The sequence below is a fragment of the Enoplosus armatus genome, chromosome 21 (genome assembly GCF_043641665.1).
Source record: "Enoplosus armatus isolate fEnoArm2 chromosome 21, fEnoArm2.hap1, whole genome shotgun sequence".
Lineage (NCBI taxonomy): Eukaryota > Metazoa > Chordata > Actinopteri > Centrarchiformes > Enoplosidae > Enoplosus > Enoplosus armatus.
Genome location: NC_092200.1, coordinates 563,530 through 584,011, shown reverse-complemented (window position 1 = coordinate 584,011; position 20,482 = coordinate 563,530). Strand labels below are relative to the sequence as shown.

The window sequence follows — 20,482 nt, the reverse complement described above, 5'->3', positions numbered from 1 at the left end:
AATGTTAGAAAAGACTAACGGTGACTTAAGTGCTGCAGTCCTGCTTTGTCCAACAGACATCAGGCCGTTCCTTTCCTCTGCAGATCTAGAAAATGTTCTCCATGTTTTTATCTCCTCCAGACTCGACTATTGCAACGCACTTAATTCTGGAAAACATCCAAAGACTGCAGCTGATACAAAACGCTGCTGTCAGACTAACACATTCTGAGAGAAGCAACCACATCACATAAACGCATAAATCTCAGTTAGTTTTAAGGTGGTCCAGAGCTGATAGAGGAGTCGTCCTCATCACTGATAAACTGAAACCCTCCAGTAATGACGACCGTACCTTAATTAAGGCAATTCTGTGTCTGCAGAGACTTAATCAAATAGCATGAAGCATCCATTCATTTATACCGTTAAAATGTCTTTAAAGGAAAACTACAGTTTACTACAACTTGCATTATATTTTAGTATTTTGTATTGTGCTTTGTTTTTTTGCAATTAAGCTGAAACTTCAGGGTAAATTAGTAAATTCTATCCTTTACCCCTTAAAACCTCTTCATCTATGTAGAAAATCCTTTAAAAGCCCTAAATATATTAGAATCCATTAATTATTAATTTATTAACTCCAAATTTAGTCTTAAGTTTAACTGAGTAACAAAGCCAATAATACATTTGTAGCTTGACTGAAAAGGTATTAAATTGAATCATCATCATTTAATAATTAATCATTTTAAGGTATAAAATTCAGAGGGGATTTTGTGGTAATTGTTGAATTTTAAAAAGCCCTTAATGCACAAACAAAAAGCCATTAAATACCCGTCACATACTCCAGTCCAGTATGCTGTTGTCAGGTTTGACTATTATCCAAACTGCAGTCCAGTGAGGAGGGAGACTGTGAACCCAAACCCAACATTTATTTTGAAAATCCTCCCTCAGTCGCACAGTAGAAGAAGCTCAGTTGTGTAAAAACTGCGCCTGGTGGAAGTTAGAGGAACTGCAGCTCCGGGGCTGCTGACTGGATCAGACCAGTTTTATCTCTGGGTGAACAGGGCTCCCAGTGTGATCCCAGCTGCTCCCAGTACAGCCAGTCCAAACACTGTCCTCAGAGACCAGAAACTGACTGGAGGTCTGGACTCACTGTACAACTCCACAAAGGCATCCTGGGAAAAAGAGACAGAGGTGGACAGGAAACAAATGTCATCAGCTTTTTGTCTTCATTCTTTGATAGTTGTTGTTGTTGTTGTTGTGTGTTTAGAAATAGAAAAATATTTTATAATGCTGAAGTCTACATGCTCACACACACACATTTTTGTCTTACTGTATTTTGGGGACCAAGTTGCCTGTTCTATGACGTGCCCAATAAGCTTTATGTGCATTTCCATCGCCTTCATTCATAAATTCAACAGTATAATCATGTTATTTTCAACACCTTGGATTGTGTGGGTGTTTATGTGTTAATGAGCCAAACTGTATGTTGTAGTAACGTACATCAGAATCAGAATCAGAAACTGTTTATTGCCAAGTAACATACATTACAAGGAATTTGCCGTGGTCTGAAGGTGCTATTGTTTCGATAACAAATAAGTAGAATATAAAAGGTAAAATAAGAATAAAAATAAAAATAATATAAGATAAGATAAATAACAAACAGTGCAGTGACCAAAATAAAGTAAAGTGTCCAGATAAAGTGTCCAGTAGGAGGTGGGTGCGTTAATGTAATGCAGGGGGGACAGGGGTGATGTATCAGAATCAGAATCAGAATCAGAAACTGTTTATTGCCAAGTAACATACATTACAAGGAATTTGCTGTGGTCTGAAGGTGCTATTGTTTTGATAACAAATAAGTAGAATATAAAAGCTAAAATAACAATAAGAATAAAAATAAAAATAAGATAAGATAAATAACAAACAGTGCAGTGACCAGAATAAAGTAAAGTAAAGTGTCCAGATAAAGTGTCCAGTAGGGGGTGAGTGCGTTAATGTAACGCAGTGGGGACAGGGGTGATGTACGTTAATATAACGTATAGCTTGCGGTAGTGTTCGGGGGGGTGTCAGTGAGAGTTTGTCAGGTTGACTGCAGAGGGGAAGAAACTGTTTTTGTGGCGGGAGGTTTTGGTCCTGATGGACCGCAGCCTCCTGCCAGAGGGGAGGGGGTCGAACAGATGGTGTCCGGGGTGGGAGGGGTCAGCAGCGATCTTCCCTGCTCTCCTCAGGGTCCTGGAGGAGTACAGGTCCTGAAGAGATGGGAGGTTGCAGCCGATCACCCTCTCTGCAGAGCGGATGATACGCTGCAGTCTGCGTCTGTCCTTGGTGGAGGCAGCAGCGTACCAGACGGTGATGGAGGAGGTGAGGATGGACTCAATGATGGCGGTGTAGAAGTGAACCAGCATTGTTTGTGGCAGGTTAAACTTCCTCAGCTGCCTCAGGAAGTACATCCTCTGTTGGGCTTTCTTGATGAGGGAGCTGATGTTCAGCTCCCACCGGAGGTCCTGGCTGATGATGGAGCCCAGGAAACGGAAGGACTCCACAGTGTCCACTGGAGAGTCACACAGGGTGATGGGGGCGGGTGGGGCTGCGCTCTTCCTAAAGTCAACAACCATCTCCACTGTCTTTGAAGCGTTAAGCTCCAGGTTGTTGTTGTTGCACCAGGTCACCAGGTGGTCAATCTCCCACCTGTAGGCAGACTCATCCTCTCCAGAGATGAGTCCGATGAGGGTGGTGTCGTCCGCGAACTTCAGGAGCTTGACGGACTGGTGACTGGAGGTGCAGCTGTTGGTGTACAGGGAGAAGAGTAGAGGAGAAAGAACGCAGCCTTGAGGGGAGCCGGTGCTGATCGTCCGCGAGTCTGAGACGTGTTTCCCCAGCTTCACGTGCTGCTTCCTGTCAGACAGGAAATCTGTGATCCACCTGCAGGGGGGGTCAGGCACGTTGAGCTGGGAGAGCTTGTCCTGAAGAACAGAGCTGAAGTCCACAAACAGGATCCTGGCATAGGATCCTGCGGAGTCCAGGTGCTGGAGGATGAAGTGTAGAGCCAGGTTGACGGCGTCGTCTACAGACCTGTTGGCTCTGTAGGCGAACTGCAGGGGGTCCAGCAGAGGGTCTGTGGTGGATTTGAGGTGGGACAGGACCAGGCGTTCAAATGATTTCATGACCACAGAGGTCAGGGCGACGGGTCTGTAGTCATTTAATCCTGTGGGCCCTGTTTTTTTGGGGACGGGGATGATGGTGGAGGCCTTGAAGCAGGCTGGCACGTGGCATGTCTCCAGTGAGGTGTTGAAGATGTCCGTGAACACCGGAGACAGCTGATCGGCGCAGCGCTTCAGGCAGGATGGGGAGATGGAGTCTGGTCCAGCAGCTTTACGCGGGTTTTGTCTCTTGAAGAGCCTGTTCACATCTCTTTCAAGGACAGACAGAGGTGTCAATGCTGGAGGAGGGGGGGGCACTGTGGGGGGCAGCTGTGGTGGTAAGAGGTGTTGCTAGCACTGGTGACGACCGTTCGTGGTTGCTGGTTGTCATGGTAACACAACACGCTTTCTGTCAAGTTTTCCAGCTGCACAACATTCAGAAATAAGAAGAGCAGTGAAGGCAAAAAGTGATCAAGAGACAAGATCTTCACCAGATTACAGTTTTTTGTTAGCTTTTTTAAAACAATCGTCAAACTAAAAATACGTCAGTGTTACAAATCACCATACACACACACACACACACACACACACACATACACACACAGTCTTGTGCTGTGTCTTTATCTGATCGTCTCGGTGGAAAATTGTGTTACTGAATTCTGAGAAAGCAGCTTGGCTCACCACTGCCTGTGTTCGTAGAGCTAACTACACACACACACACACACAAACACACACACACATACATACACACACGTTAACGTGTTGCTCAGCGTTCAAAAAGCTCTGAAAGTAAAACCAGCAGCCCATCACTGCCAGACTCCCTTTGAAAATTAACTGAAAACTGAAAACATTGTGTGTGTGTGTGTGTGTGTGTGTTCGGTGTTATTTGAGCAGTTTCTACAGAAACAGTGTCAGCTGATCTGAAGCCTGAGGCGGAAACTGAACCACACTGATTACCTGGAAAGATATTTCTAGGTAATACCACACAGACAACTTATCAGGCAGTAGATAAAACTGAAGGAAACCACAGCGACAGGAGGGAATATAAATAGAAAGTGAAAGCGTCTCTTACTCGCTCTCTCTTTCAAACATCACCTGGACCTGATCCGACCCAACCTGAACCAGGTCTTCTCTAGTCCAGCTCAGCTCCAGGTCTTCAGGTCTCTGGTAAATTGAGACTGGACCTGACAGGAGCTGAGAACAGTCAGATAACATGTTATAGATTCTGTCTGTTTATTGAGGCAGCCATGTCAAGTTTGCCCTTCTGGTCATTAATCAGATGTTTTACAATAGAAATTTGGTTGTTGTTTTAATCGTATGTTTTACCAATGGAGTTTGGTATAGGCCAGTTAACCAATTAAAAGTTTTTAATTATAGGATTACAGGCCAGTTAACGGGCAGCTAGTTATGATCTGGTTTAGTTGTTTTTTTAAACCATGTTTTCCCAATGGAAGTTTGGAATGGACCAGTTAACAACTAGTTCATTTTTAATCAGAGGTTTTTCTAAATATCTTTTTCAGGTCACTTGTGATTTTTTGAGCCCATAAAAGTCATTTTTTATTCTATTTTTATTTTAACAATATTTGAATAAGGAAAATAAAGGTTAATAAATCTGCCAGTTATTTGTTAATGGTTTGATTTATCGTCTGTCCAACATGTCCGTCTTTAGTCCTGAGTGATCCTCAGTGTCTTCATCAGAAACACACAGTGTTTACAGGTTTACAGTGAAATGAGCTCCATGTTTCTGTCCGTCATCCTCTAATTGTCTCTCTCTCTCTCTCACACACACACAGACACACACACACAGTTGTGTTTCCATCACTTCAGAGGACTTTACATTGACTTACATTCACTTCCTGGAGACTAACCTCAAACTAACCTTAAACCAAGTCTTCACCCTAAAATTTTATGATTTACCTTATGGGGACTGTGTAAACAGATGTATGTCCCCACAACGTCAGTAATACACTCCTACACACACACAAGATTTCTCTGCAGGGTTTTAGGGATTTTCTGCACTTTGCATATAATTTACATTCGAACCAAAATACTCTTCTCTCTGTCTGCAGCATCACATCTGATCTCCCCACTGAACCACTAACACACACACAGAAAGAGAGAGGAAGAGAAACACACACACACACACACACACACACAGAAACACACGCAGAAACACACAGAAACACACACACACACACACAGAAAGAGAGAGGAAGAGAAACACACACACACACACACACACACAGAAACACACGCAGAAACACACAAAAACACACACACACACACACACACACACAAACAGGAACACACACACACACACGCACACACAGACACACACATAAACACACACACATTTATTATGGTTGTTGGTTGAAACACTAACCCTAACCCTTATCAATAAACGTGTTTACACTTTACATCACATTGAATCACTGCATGATGATATTATTGATTATATCTCGTGTTGATTTCTGATTAATTATTCTTCCAAGCTGTTAATATGAAGTCAATTCATCCTGGAATGTTTCCTTCAAGGACACCAGAAGCTCTTCAGCCTGGAAGTCCTTCAAATCAGGAACCTGTCCTGGAAGACCTTCAATGACCCCAGGAAACCTCTCAATCTCACCTGAACACTTTCAAGGACCCCTGGACGCAGAGGAAGGACCACATAATCCCCTTTCAAGGAACCTTGTAGCTCTTTCAGGGACCACAAGATACCTTGTGTATACCAAGTAACCCCTTCAAGGACACCTGGAACAATACCACAGGAGTCCTCTGAAGCACCCCACAGGACTGCTGGAACCCTTTCAACCCTAAACGCTGTCCTTGAACTCTTTCAAGAACCCTGTTATAGATCCCTCAAGCATCCCTGAACTATTTCAGTGACCCCAGAACACTGGAGGGGTACTTTTCAAGGACCCATGGACTACCAAGAGCCTTTCACTGCACCATGCAACCCCTTCAAGAACACCCTTGAGAAACAACAGGAGCCCTCTCAAGCACCAACCCCAAAAATGACTGTTGAAACCCTGTAAACCCTAAACCCTGTCCTGGAACTCCTCTATAACCTCTTGACAAACTCAATGAGCCCTTTTCAAGCACTATTAAGCGCCTTCAAGGACATCACACCCTGGAACCCTATCAAGGGCTGCTGGAACCTTATAAACCACAAACCCTGTCCTGAAAGTCCTTCAAGGACACCAGGAGCCCTTTCAAGCTGACCTAAACTCTTTCAAGGACCCCTGGAAACCCCTACTGGAAAACTGTCAATTGTCAGGCATCCCTGAACCATTTCAGTGACCCATGGACATTGAGGAAGGACCACAAGGCACTTTTCAAGGACCACTGGAACCCCTTCAGGACACCATGCATTATTTTTATGAGGTACCTTGAGTTTGTGTAATAACAGGAAGTGTTCGTGATGTCACAAGACATGTTGTTGTTCTTGTAAAAATATGAAAATATGTTGTAATAACATAAAAAATGTCTTTTTAATTTTGATTATGACAAACGGCCTCTGCAGCAGTCACAGCTCATTCTGCCTCACTTGTCTCCAGGAGCCACTTCCCCCAGTCACCTGACTCCTACATCCACCTGCTCACCTGTTCTTCACCCTCCAATTACACCCCTCAGTATTAATGTTTTTATACCAGCCCATCTCCACCTGCTCCCTGTTCCTGTGTTTTGACTTGTTACCTGTTCCTGACCGGCTCACCTGTCCTCTAGGATGTTTGACAAGGATCAGCATTATGCTAATTTGACAGAAAACTCAACGAAAATAAGAGCATGTGCGACAGGCTGATGATGATGATGATGAGGAAAGAGACTGAAAAAGAAAGGAATCATCCTCCTACCCATCCTCCATTGTCTTCTATCCATCCCCGGAGTGGCGGTGAGTCCAGACTCTCCTCCATCCACCCGGCGATGTCGTCCACCTGCCACGTCCCGCCCGTCTTGACCATCTCGGTGCATAGAGCTCCACCCAGCTCCATCATGGCCACGATACGTCCCCAGTTCACCCCGTACCTGAACAGCTCCTCCCTGACCGCCGTAAGGCTTCGCCGGCGCGCCGCCCCACCGCCATCGCACAGCAGTAGCATGGACACCTGGGCCGACAGGTCACCACGGTAACACCGCTCCAGCTCATCACCAGCGCACCGCAGGACCACCTGCAGCCGGGTCGGAGCCGCACAGGTATCTATGAGGAGACATCATTATACAAAGAGAAGACAACTGTGACATCATAATTCTAAGAGACATCATTAGGCCACGCTAGAAGCAGACAACGGTGACTTCATGTGACATTTTGATTTTATGGTGAACTGTCCCTTTAAGACTGTGACAGGCATGAACACATCAGCCGTTGCCATGACAACACAGTAAACTTCACCTTGCAGGGAGTCTTCCAGAGTGACTCCTTGGTGTGAAGTCCTAGCTTGCTCAGATCTCCATGACAACTGTAGCGTGGACGCAGCTGCGTTGTGTCTGCGCTGACCTCCTGCTTGGCGCCGCGGTGGCGGGACCCGCCACACCACGCCGTTGTTGAGCAGCTTGTAGCGGAGATAATCCTCCACGATGTCCCTGCTGTTATAGGCTGCGGCCATCGCCCCCTACGGGCCGCCGTGCGTTACTGCCACACCTACAAACTGCTGTTAGACTAGGACTTCACACATCACCATCCTCTAAGACGCTCCAATAGCAGCACAGCGCCTGATGACGTCAGCAAGAAACGTGTTATAGGTGCTCTCAAAATAAAAATCCCACTGATCTCATGACGTAGAATCAACAGTTCAACAGTGAAAAAACACAAACTGATGAAAACTACAAACAAACAAAAAGATTTTCAATCAACCAAATCAGCCTGTGAGTGGATCTGTCACTGAGGCGATGATCCATAAATCCCCAGCGCCACTGTATTGATTATCGGTCGTTAGAAGCCCGGGAGAAGCTGCGAGGCGCGTCCTGACGAAGCGTTTCAGACTGAGGACTGAAGAGAGGAAACACATCAGCTGCTGCTGATCGGCGGGAAGATGACGATCAATAATCGATATGGAAGTATATAATGTTTGTGGCTGAAAGGAGAGAACCAGGATAAACTCCAGGTCTGCAGTCCCTACTGACACTGCACGTGCCACACACACACACACATACACACACAGCCGGTGGTCACGCCCCCTCGTTGTGACCGTCGGGATTCCCCTCCAACGATCTCACCGCCAGACTCAAGTCAGAAAATGTCTCAATTAAAACATTCACATGATGACGATGAAGAAGATGAAGGTCTCTTGTTCCTCACTGATCTGGAAATGTTCCGGCTCTGATCCGGCTCTGATCCGGCTCTGATCCGGCTCGTGTGTCAGAATAACTCGGCCACTTCCTCCTGCGTCGCTCTCATTCATGCTTTCACTGCTTAGTGCGCGCGCATGAGAGCGTCCACGTTTAAAGTATTGAAATGTCATTGACTTGATTTGTGTTTGATATTATTGTTAGTAGAAGTAGTAGTGCTTGGTAAATAGTACTTGTAGTAGTAGCATAAATACTTATATTTGTAATAGTATGTGGAGTATTATTATAGTGTCATTATGATTAGCAGCAGTTAGGTGGATCGATGCTTTATTGTCTTGACATGTTAAACACGACATTTGGTTTGGCAGCAATCCACTCCACTTAGCAGCATAAATAAATATATAAAAGGAAAAACAATTACAGAAATATGAAATGTAAATAATTTGAATCTTATACAAACATGGCGCACAACAACTAAAATACCATATGTGGATATAATAGTTGAAGTAGTAGCCTAGATGTAATAGTATTGGTGTTCTTGTTAGTAGTAGTAGAGCTTTTAGTAGTGGTAGTAGTTGCATTAATGGTAGTAGTACTTGTAGTAGACGTATTATTATTATTTGTTGTAGTAGTAGTATTAGTAATAGTAATACTTGTAGCAAATTGTAGTAGTAGCAGTAGTAGCATTAACAGTAGCAGTTATTGTAGTATTATATAGTATGTAGTATATTGTGTATATTTTTATTTTCTATTTCTTATTTTTATATTTTGTACATACTTTTATTTCTAAATGTATGCTGCTTTATAACAAATCTTGAATGGGAGCACCAGTACTGTAAAATTTCCCCCCGGGGATCAATAAAGTAATTCTGATTCTGATTCTGATTATTATAAGATTAATATTACAACTAAAGTAGGCTACCGGCAGTATCAGTACTAGTAATACTGTAGTAGTAGTAGTATTGTAGTATCCACTCTCTTCTGCCATCATCATTAGAGGTGATTATTTCATAACATTTCATTTCATAACACTCCAGTTTCAGAAAACGTTTGTTTGAACGGAAAGAAGCAGCTGTGAGTGTTTGCTGCCACCTGCTGGATGAAGTCCTCAATCACAGGCACATGACGCAGTGTCGTGTGCAACTGGTCTCTGTAAAGTGTAGAGTCATTTCATTTGAATACAATTCATTTATGCTTCAACTCCACCACATTTCAGAGGGTAATTATTATTATTATTAGTAGTAGTAATAGTAGCGGTATTAGTAGTAGTAGTATCATTAATAGTAGCCTAGCATTAATATTAATGGTACTTGTGGTAGTATTGTAGTAGCATTAACAGTAGTAGTACTTGTAGCAGAAGTATTATTATAATTTGTAGTAGTAGTAGTAGTAGTAGTAGCAGTAGAAGCATTGTTATAATTAGTAGTAGTGGTAGTAGCATTAACAGTAGTAGTACTTGAAGTAGTAGTACTTAAACTATCATGTCATGGTAGAATTTTACTGCACTTTACTTTGCAGATTAAGATTTTACCTTTAAAAACATTTGAAGAATTCATAATGTGATGCTAATGTGATGCCTGAAACACTTCCTGGTTCGTGATGATTTGTCTTGGAGGTTTGTTTGTGGGACAACTGATTCAACGGTAAAATAAACACTAATAAAGACTAATAAACACAAGCACTCAGAGGCAGTTCACATGTTTACTGTTGTTGATATTATTATTATTATTATTATAATTATTGTTATTATTAACATCATTATTATTGTTGTTGCTATTGCATGTTCTCACCACCAGGCAGCGGAGGTGAGCTGTGTTTTGTCCCAGGCAGAGGTATTTACAGTGCAGCTGACATCACGTGAACGCAGCATAAACACACACACACACACACACACACACACACCTCTCCGGTTACCGGGGCCGTGTCAGATGTGTTTCTATTTTCTCCATCTTTCCCTCCGACCCGGAACTACAGACAGAGAGAGAGAGAGGACGGTGGAGAGACACAGAGACAGACAGAGAGAGAGAGGACGGTCCTCTACAGAGAGACTCTCTCTCCATCACACATCGATCTCCGCCTCGCGCTCTCCGGTCTGAACCGATCCGGTCACAGCAACCGACCACCGACCACCGTCGGGTCTGCGGGCCGGACCGAGCCGGAGCAGAACCACAACATGTCCCTGCAGCTCCCCCCGTGCGTGATAGACTGCGGAACTGGGTGAGGACACGCACACACGCACACACGCATGGATGCACACACTGTAAAGACTGTAACGTCATATGTAGCGAGGTGTGTGTGTGTGTGTGTGTGTGTGTGTGTGCTGTTTTGGTTGGTATTAAAGGGACAGTTAACACGAAATAAAAATTCAGGTGAGAAGAAATGATTAGTCGATCAGCAGAAAGATAATCAGCAGATTCTATAATAATAATGATAATAATAATAATAATAATAATAATAATGATAATAAGATTTATTTCTACAGCAGGTTTCTAAACAAACAACCAGAACAAAAGCAAATAAAGTTAATAAATAAAATAAAAAATAAGATGGAATAAAACACCCAACAATAATATGAGATAAAAACACTAATAATAATAATAATAATAATAATAAAGCAGATAAGCAAGAAAATAATCAGCAGATTAATCAATAATGAAACGTCACTGCAGCTGATTTATATTTAGAACATAATTAATGTGTTAAAAACAGCTGAAAACAAGTTGCGTTCATGTTCATCCAGTTAGACATTAATGTTTTTAAAAATGTTTCACGGCAACAAAACATCTGTTGATCAGTTAACTTTATTAACAACCCTTGTGTGTGTGTGTGTGTGTGTGTGTGTGTGTGTGTGTGCGAGGACATATTTAATATTATTACAGCAGTTTTATTATATTATCATTCACATCTGTTTATACAGACTTATTATAGTTGTACATTAATAAACATTACAGTGTGTTATTAACCAGTTATTACACCTCTACATCCTGATCATACACGATCATATAGGTTACAGTGAAGGTTTTATATAAAGAAACATGAATAAATCAATATTTCTCCACATGTGATTGATGTGTTTGATGGACAGCATCAGGAACACTGATCTGTGATCAGTCTGCGGCCTATTCTGGTCTGAATGTAGGACAGCTGGAGGAACTAGAACAGGAGCTGCACGCTGCATTCAGACTCAAACAGACTGTCGGGAACATTAAAGAGCTCAGTGATCGAGACGTTCAGAGACAGAGAGAGGACACGTCTGGAGGAAGATGTGAGACCTTCAGGATGTCCATGATACAAACTCCTGCTGCCTCACACACACTTTTCCCTGGACACAGTGTCGAGACAGATCCAGGAACAGTATTTAACACTGCTTTCCAAAGTCGCAGTTTGATGACATCATCACACATCTTGTCACAGTTTCAGTTTGAAGTGAAAATGTAAATTAAGTTCTGCAGAGTATGCCATAACAATCAGTATATCATGTGTACTGTACGTCGTAGTCTGTGATGTTGCTGCATTGCATTCTGGTCTATTGAGGCTGTCTGTATCCTGTACTGCCCGTTAGCAGGCTCAAAACAGTGTGCTGCTTCAGGTACAGTTGAGATGACACGTGACAATGTTCCTCAAAGGCAGTGTGTGGGCCCAGAGCCAGATGTTGGGAACCCCCTTCTTGTCAGGACTCACAGAGGTCACTGGACCTCTTCTTCATCCTAACTGTGTTTTTCTTTCCCGCTGCAGGTACACAAAGATCGGCTATGCTGGAAACACAGAGCCACAGTTCATCATGCCGTCCTGTAAGCATCAAACACAGAAACCTGCTCACGTCTCTGCACATCTGGAATGGCTGTGCACAAAACTGTCAATATGCAATCTGAAAACAACACACTTTGTCTTTTCCTTTTTTATCTTGTTTTGATGAAGCAGACAGTAGAGAGAAGACAGCTGCTTGATGATTACAGAAACTTTAGAGAAAGGAGGCTGGTTGTGTTCCACTTCATGTTCTTCATGTTTGATGCTTTCTTTCAATGTAAACTGCTAGATGTTTCACAGCTAAGCTAAGCTAAGTCACATACATTCTACATAGCAGGATGAAAGGATCGTAAAACAGGTGCTAGCAAGATGTGTTAACAGCTGTGTTCTGTCTTGTTTTTCTCTTTTTTAAACACATGATTGGCTGAAAGTCTTTGCAGGCTCCTACCTCAGTGTGGGGGGGGGGGGGGGGCACAGGAGTCTGTCAATGTGTTTATTTAGCCAGCAATAATAATTTACTTAAGAGGCTAATGAACATGGAGAAGAGCAAATCAAGACAGACTTGTCCACTGTTTCCCTCATGATGACCTTTGACCTCAGGTATCGCCATCAAGGAGTCGGCCAGCGTGGGAGAACAGGCTCAGAGGAGGCTCGTACGGGGAGTCGACGACCTGGACTTCTACATCGGAGACGAAGCCGTGGACAAACCCAACTATGCAACCAAGGTAGGAGGAGGAGGAGGAGGAAGAGGAGGAGGTGGGGGGAGAGGGGGTGGGAGGAGGAGGGGGGAGAGGAGGAGAAAGAGGAGGACGAGGAGGGGGGGGGTGAAAGGACTGAGCTCACTGGTGAAGAATGTGTTGTTGTATTGTTCTTGTGTGTACCGGTGTGTACCTGTGTGTACCTGTGTGTTCTTGTGTGTACCTGTGTGTACCTGTGTGTACCTGTGTGTTCTTGTGTGTACCTGTGTGTACCTGTGTGTTCCTGTGTGTTCCTGTGTGTACCTGTGTGTACTTGTGTGTACCTGTGTGTACCTGTGTGTTCTTGTGTGTACCTGTGTGTACCTGTGTGTACCTGTGTGTTCTTGTGTGTACCTGTGTGTTCCTGTGTGTTCCTGTGTGTACCTGTGTGTACCTGTGTGTTCTTGTGTGTACCTGTGTGTTCTTGTGTGTACCTGTGTGTACCTGTGTGTACCTGTGTGTTCTTGTGTGTACCTGTGTGTTCCTGTGTGTTCCTGTGTGTACCTGTGTGTACCTGTGTGTTCTTGTGTGTACCTGTGTGTACCTGTGTGTACCTGTGTGTTCTTGTGTGTACCTGTGTGTACCTGTGTGTACCTGTGTGTTCTTGTGTGTACCTGTGTGTACCTGTGTGTTCTTTTGTGTTCTTGTGTGTTCCTGTGTGTACCTGTGTGTACCTTTGTGTTCCTGTGTGTTCTTGTGTGTACCTGTGTGTTCCTGTGTGTACCTGTGTGTTCTTGTGTGTTCCTGTGTGTACCTGTGTGTACCTGTGTGTCCCTGTGTGTCCCTGTGTGTTCTTGTGTGTTCCTGTGTGTACCTGTGTGTACCTGTGTGTTCTTGTGTGTCCCTGTGTGTTCCTGTGTGTTCTTGTGTGTACCTGTATGTACCTGTGTGTTCTTGTGTGTTCTTGTGTGTTCTTGTGTGTACCTGTGTGTTCTTGTATGTACCTGTGTGTACCTGTGTGTACCTGTGTGTTCCTGTGTGTACCTGTGTGTTCCTGTGTGTTCTTGTGTGTTCTTGTGAGTACCTGTGTGTACCTGTGTGTTCCTGTGTGTACCTGTGTGTACCTGTGTGTCCCTGTGTGTTCTTGTGTGTACCTGTGTGTACCTGTGTGTTCCTGTGTGTACCTGTGTGTTCTTGTGTGTACCTGTGTGTACCTGTGTGTCCCTGTGTGTTCTTGTGTGTACCTGTGTGTACCTGTGTGTCCCTGTGTGTCCTTGTGTGTACCTGTGTGTACCTGTGTGTCCCTGTGTGTTCTTGTGTGTACCTGTGTGTCCCTGTGTGTTCCTGTGTGTACCTGTGTGTCCCTGTGTGTTCCTGTGTGTACCTGTGTGTTCCTGTGTGTTCTTGTGTGTACCTGTGTGTACCTGTGTGTCCCTGTGTGTTCTTGTGTGTACCTGTGTGTCCCTGTGTGTTCCTGTGTGTTCTTGTGTGTACCTGTGTGTCCCTGTGTGTACCTGTGTGTACCTGTGTGTTCCTGTGTGTTCTTGTGTGTTCTTGTGTGTACCTGTGTGTACCTGTGTGTTCCTGTGTGTACCTGTGTGTTCTTGTGTGTACCTGTGTGTACCTGTGTGTCCCTGTGTGTTCTTGTGTGTACCTGTGTGTACCTGTGTGTCCCTGTGTGTTCTTGTGTGTACCTGTGTGTACCTGTGTGTCCCTGTGTGTTCTTGTGTGTACCTGTGTGTCCCTGTGTGTACCTGTGTGTACCTGTGTGTTCCTGTGTGTTCTTGTGTGTACCTGTGTGTCCCTGTGTGTTCCTGTGTGTACCTGTGTGTCCCTGTGTGTTCCTGTGTGTACCTGTGTGTACCTGTGTGTTCCTGTGTGTCCCTGTGTGTTCCTGTGTGTTCTTGTGTGTACCTGTGTGTCCCTGTGTGTTCCTGTGTGTACCTGTGTGTACCTGTGTGTTCCTGTGTGTTCTTGTGTGTTCTTGTGTGTTCCTGTGTGTACCTGTGTGTTCCTGTGTGTACCTGTGTGTTCCTGTGTGTTCTTGTGTGTACCTGTGTGTCCCTGTGTGTTCCTGTGTGTACCTGTGTGTACCTGTGTGTTCCTGTGTGTACCTGTGTGTCCCTGTGTGTTCTTGTGTGTACCTGTGTGTACCTGTGTGTTCCTGTGTGTACCTGTGTGTTCTTGTGTGTTCAGTGGCCCATCCGTCACGGGATGGTGGAGGACTGGGACCTGATGGAGAGATTTATGGAGCAGATCATCTTCAAATACCTGCGAGCCGAACCTGAAGACCACAGCTTCCTCATGGTGGGTCTCTACACATCCACTGACCAAAGGAGCATCCGTGCTGTTGCTATGGTTATCCATCAGACAGCCAATCAGAGGGCAGGATTCTCTGTCTTTAGTTAGAATGTGCAATGTATTTGTGTGTGTGTGTGTGTGTGTGCAGACAGAGCCTCCTCTCAACACTCCAGAGAACAGAGAGTACCTGGCAGAGATCATGTTCGAGACCTTCAACATACCTGGACTCTACATCGCAGTGCAGGTGAGACAGTCAGACAGGTAGAGAGACACACAGGTAGTGAGACAGACAGGTAGAGAGGCAGACTCATCATACACAGCTGCACCATGTGGTGTTATGAAATAAGATGTCTCCCTCCTTCAGGCCGTGTTGGCGTTGGCGGCATCCTGGACGTCTCGGCAGGTCGGACAGAGAACTCTGACCGGCATCGTCATCGACAGCGGAGACGGAGTCACACACGCCATCCCTGTGGTGAGACACACACACACACACACACTGTCAGTAGTGACACAATGACCGAAAACAAGGTGGTGTTACAATATGGATCACTGTTGTCTCTGAAGCGTCTTTTATTGATTTATTTATCATAAACTAAGATTTCAACACAGAGAAGGTGCTGCACAGTTAACAGTAACAGTAGTGATGCAACACTAAACTCTACAGACCCACTACACAGAACAGGAGAGCTACAGATACCTGACCCTGATCTGATCCACATCACAGCTTCTGTCTGTGATCCATCCTGACAACCTGCTGCAGACGAGTCCAGACATCCAGCAACATCTGGTCATAAACTGTCCCCCTCCAGGAGGACAAGATGTCCTCTGTGGAGCTGAGGGACACAGAGTCAGGTGGAAGAAAGGAGTCCTGGGACGGACTGTAAACCAGTCTGAGACTGGGAAAGATGGTGAAGTGCCACATCGACCTGCCCATCTCCTCACCTGTCCCCCCCCCCCCCCCCCCCCCGGCCAACAAACAATTTTGACAGCATGTAAACACATGTAAAATGGAGCATAAATACACAGAGGTTTGGTGTGAGAAGACAAAGTCATCCACAGTTTAGTCACATTCTGCTGCTTCACCGTGTAAAGAGGTTTGAAAAGGTGAACTCCTAGAGAGACATGCATGTTTGTAATTGGCCGTTGTTTGGAGCCTCTCTGCTCACTGATTGGTCGGTGTGGCTGTCTGTCACAGGCTGAGGGCTACGTGATTGGCAGCTGTATAAAGCATATCCCCATCGCGGGGCGCGACATCACCTTCTTCATCCAACAGCTGCTCAGAGACAGAGAGGTGGGGATTCCTCCAGAGCAGTCGCTGGAGACCGCCAAGGCTGTCAAGGTACCAAAGTCCTCCTCATCTGCTCCTCTTCATCCTCTCATCCTGTACTCCTCCTAATCCTCCTCCTGTCTTTCTGTGTACAGGAGCGGTATTGTTACATCTGTCCGGACATTGTGAAGGAGTTCACAAAGTACGACTCTGACCCGGGGAAATGGATCAAACAGTACCGCGGAGTCAACGCCGTCAGTAAGACCGCCTTCCACATTGACGTGGGCTACGAGCGCTTCCTGGGCCCTGAGATCTTCTTCCACCCTGAGGTAACTTTACTGAGCTTTTTAGCCTCTTTTAGCTCCCAGTTTTGGTTTTGCAGCACATTTCCTGTCCGGTTGTTCTCTGTGTTTCTGAGGAAGTCACTGTACACTAAGACTCAGAGACCAGCTGCTGAACATAGTGTAGCATTTAGCAGCTAAAGAGCCAGATGTTTCCCTCAGGAGGTGGAGTAGACCAGAAACAGAGCTAACAGAGAATACTGGACTTCATCCACCAGGAGACTCAAACACAACTCCACATGGAGGACCATGTTGATCTGTGACTGTAGGCAGCTGATTGATCACAACTACTTTATAAACTGATGTCAGCTGTTCTGTTTTCAGCCTGTTCTGCTGCCATAAATCAAATCACTGACTGCAGCTTTAAACTTCACAGTGATGATGATGCAGCTTCGCCTTGTGAAGCTCAACTGATAATACTAAATATATATAAATGTGAAGATTAAACATAAACTGGAGGATAAATGGAAAGGAGAAGGTTTAAGGTCAAACGGGAGAAGTTAAAAGTTACAGATAAAGATGGAGGTTCATGTAAAACATTCATTAAATAATATCAAAGTAAATGTAAATGTGTGTTTTTCAGTTCGCTAACCCAGACTTCATGCAGCCTATCTCTGATGTCGTTGATGATGTCATTCAGAGCTGTCCAATCGATGTGAGGAGACCGCTGTACAAGGTAACTCACCTGAGCATGACTCACCACAACAAACCCCATGTCAGATTTTGTTAACTGAAAGTGTGTGTGCGTGTGTGTGTCAGAACATCGTGCTCTCTGGAGGATCGACCATGTTCAGAGACTTCGGGCGGCGGCTGCAGAGAGACCTGAAGAGAGTCGTGGACGCTCGACTGAAACTGAGTGAAGAACTCAGTGGAGGACGGATAAAGGTCAGACAGACAGACAGAGAGACAGACAGGCAGAGAGACAGATAGAGAGTCAGACAGACAGACAGACAGAGACAGACAGGCAGAGAGACAGACAGACAGACAGGCAGAGAGACGAACAGACAGACAGACAGACAGACAGACAGAGAGACAGGCAGACAGAGAGACAGACAGACAGACAGAGAGACAACGAGACAGATAGACAGAGAGTCAGAGAGAGACAGACAGACAGGCAGACAAAGAGACGAACAGACAGACAGACAGACAGACGGACAGAGAGACAGACAGAGAGACAGACAGGCAGACAGAGAGACAGCGAGACAGACAGACAGAGAGTCAGAGACAGACAGGCAGACAAAGAGACGAACAGACAGACAGACAGACAGGCAGAAAGACAGACAGACAGACAAACAAACAGGCAGTCAGACAGACAGCTGAGTGATGTTCTGTATCTGTGTTCGCAGCCGAAGCCGATGGAGGTTCAGGTCGTCACACATCACATGCAGCGCTACGCCGTCTGGTTTGGAGGCTCCATGTTGGCGTCCACGGTAACCACACACACATTTGTACTTCTACACTTGGGAGGACCCTCAGTGACATACAGTACTACATTCCCCTGATTCTGACTTAAACCTAAACCTGATTCTCACCTTAACCATAAAACCAAGTCTGAACCTCCAAACATCCCTCTGAAGAAGCTGAAATCAGTCCTCACACAGATATAGACTGTCCGTCTGCCTGTCTGTCTGTCTGTTGCTGACGTGTGTTTGTGTCTCCAGCCGGAGTTTTTCCAGGTGTGTCACTCTAAGAAGGACTACGATGAGATCGGCCCCAGCATCTGTCGACACAACCCCGTATTTGGCATCATGTCCTGATGGCAGCGGCAGCTACAGACGGCTAGCCTGTTAGCCTGCTACGTTGTTAGCCTATTGGCCTTCAGCCTGCTGCCCCTAAATAGCCAGCCAGCCAGCCCGTTAGCCCGTGGGCTTTGCAGCTTGCTGGCCTGTTTACCTGCTATCTGCTAGCCACCAGCCACTTAGCCTGTTAATCTCTTGCCCCATTCAGTTTATAGCCTGCTAGGGTACTGTTAGCAGGCTAGCTCAGTCTCATCAAGCACATGGAGGTCTGGAGAAACTGAAGCACAAAAGTCAATTTGAAAACAAAGTATACTAAACTAAAATACAACACACACAGCAGTTAACTTATTTATTCTACAAAACAACAAAGGTCGCCTTTCTGTCACTCCTGTGACATTTAAAGGCGACCCGAGGATTTCTCCAGACCTCAAGCTGAGGTCTAGCTAGCTGACAGTCTGCTAGCTGCTAGCCTGTTAGCCATCCTCAAAAACGTAGCACTACTAAGAGTGTTTGTGTTGAAGTTAAAGCTGTTGGCCTGACTGAAGATGACAGAGATGATCTTCTTTCTGAGTTGTTTTAGAGAAATGTTCACCGATACAAGCTGACTTTACAGTTTTGTTTTCTCATAGCAATCTAATTTAGGAGCTGAAACCAGATTCATGCAGCAGGTTTAAGAGTGCGGATCACAGACAGTCCGACATCTTCACCTTCATCCAGAGTGACGCTTAATCGATAAACAACAAATCTAGATCCAGTAAAGCTGTGAAGATACTGTTGAAGCTTTACAAAGGACAGGACCAGACTGAAAGGTGTGTTTAACATTACATGAAAACTAAAAATAAGATTTACTGTTTTAATGCAGTAGTTCTGGTGACACTAATCAAAGCCAAGGACAGAATCCTGTTCCTTCTGTCTGTCCTGTAGTTCTGCTGTGAAGCCATCACTGATCATCTCTGTCCTCTTTGTTTCATTTCTTCTCGTCCTCTTGACATGTTTTGTTTTCTACATTCATCAGTCTCATCTTCTGCACATTTACAGACCTGCTGTCAGTGTGTTAGCATGTTAGCATGTTAGCTGTCTTCATGATTGGATGATCCAAGACTTTTCCAAAGATTGTCTCCCGTTGAGATTTCATACAGCTCCAGGGTAAGATCATCTAATGACATGAAGACTAAAACCACCAACAGTTCATGTGTAATTAATATTAATGTGACACCTCAAGCTGAGTCTGTTGTCTCTAAACTAACAGTGAATGGCATGGACTCTGTAACATGGCTGCTTCATGTGTTACAGTAAATGTTCCTTAAAGCTTCACACACATTCACCAAAGTTAAACTCGCAGAAGTGAATCTACTGAGCTCGGTGATGCCATTAAGGTGAACTGAACACTGTCTCTGTGTATCGAGAGACAAAGAAAATGTTTTCGTGGTCATTTTGATCCATCCATAACGTTGGTCTCGATCCAATATTTCAACAACTTCATGCGGTGGATATTTCTCTGTTTTGGTGTTGACCTGATGTTTTATTTAGCACCACCATCAGGACAAGATTTCCCCTTTGACGAACACTTGAGTCCATGATAAATAATCTCAAGAACTACCTGCCAGACTGCTATGAAATGTACGAGTATACTGAACACAATTCCATATTCTGGGATGTAATTAACACCTCTAGATGGTGCTAGCAGGTCTGCAGACTTGTTGCAGTATATCAGAGCTTTTCCACCTGTGAAGAGGGTGACGTCCACGTCCAGAGGAGGTCATCATCTGTGATGTCCATCAGAATAAACCTCCAGAAATCCACTCAGACATCAGGGAGAAAGACGCTGCAGAACCTGCCTGAGAATCCTCCTGTTTTTAAGTTTCCTTCAGTGTCTCAGAGAACAGTGATGGTTGTCTGTCCGTCCATGAGGACACTGCAGACAGGAGCTGCTAGCCGCAGTGAGCGAGTATTACTCACCATCTTTGATTTGAATATAATTATGTTGTTCATTAACTTTATTGTTTTTGTCACT

The 20,482-nt window shown here is 44.7% G+C and overlaps 2 protein-coding genes and 1 pseudogene across 4 annotated transcripts; 2 read left to right on the top strand and 1 right to left on the bottom strand.

The window, feature by feature from the left end:
• The window catches only part of LOC139304591 (NLR family CARD domain-containing protein 3-like), a 136,978-nt pseudogene that overhangs the window by 15,470 nt on the left and 101,026 nt on the right, over positions 1-20,482 (top strand).
• LOC139304049 (apoptosis regulator Bcl-2-like) lies at positions 1,017-7,714 on the bottom strand. The gene is made up of 3 exons (XM_070927887.1): positions 7,501-7,714; positions 6,965-7,308; positions 1,017-1,145 (listed from the first exon to the last, which is right to left on the bottom strand). Exons 1-3 carry the CDS (start codon positions 7,712-7,714, stop codon positions 1,017-1,019), a joined length of 687 nt encoding a protein of 228 aa, XP_070783988.1.
• Positions 10,570-18,527, top strand: actr3b (actin related protein 3B). Of its 3 annotated transcripts, XM_070927882.1 has the most exons (12): positions 10,570-10,613; positions 12,132-12,187; positions 12,744-12,868; positions 15,017-15,127; positions 15,270-15,365; positions 15,486-15,593; positions 16,317-16,460; positions 16,544-16,717; positions 17,313-17,405; positions 17,489-17,614; positions 18,076-18,159; positions 18,391-18,527. In XM_070927882.1, exons 1-12 carry the CDS (start codon positions 10,570-10,572, stop codon positions 18,484-18,486), a joined length of 1,257 nt encoding a protein of 418 aa, XP_070783983.1. In that variant the 3' UTR covers positions 18,487-18,527. The 3 variants fall into 3 exon arrangements, with proteins under 3 accessions (XP_070783983.1, XP_070783984.1, XP_070783985.1); XM_070927883.1 differs by lacking the exon at positions 17,489-17,614; XM_070927884.1 differs by lacking the exons at positions 17,489-17,614; positions 18,076-18,159 and having other exon boundaries at positions 18,391-18,486.

Coding starts and splice junctions, on each gene's coding strand:
- LOC139304049 (XM_070927887.1), bottom strand. CDS start 7,714: ATGGCCGCAGCCTATAACAGCAGGGACATCGTGGAGGATTATCTCCGC. Junction 7,309..7,500: donor TCTGGAAGACTCCCTGCAAG/GTGAAGTTTACT, acceptor GTCTCCTCATAG/ATACCTGTGCGGCTCCGACC. Junction 1,146..6,964: donor TAGAAGACAATGGAGGATGG/GTAGGAGGATGA, acceptor TCTTTTTCCCAG/GATGCCTTTGTGGAGTTGTA.
- actr3b (XM_070927882.1), top strand. CDS start 10,570: ATGTCCCTGCAGCTCCCCCCGTGCGTGATAGACTGCGGAACTGG. Junction 16,461..16,543: donor AGACCGCCAAGGCTGTCAAG/GTACCAAAGTCC, acceptor TTCTGTGTACAG/GAGCGGTATTGTTACATCTG. Junction 17,406..17,488: donor TGAGGAGACCGCTGTACAAG/GTAACTCACCTG, acceptor TGTGTGTGTCAG/AACATCGTGCTCTCTGGAGG.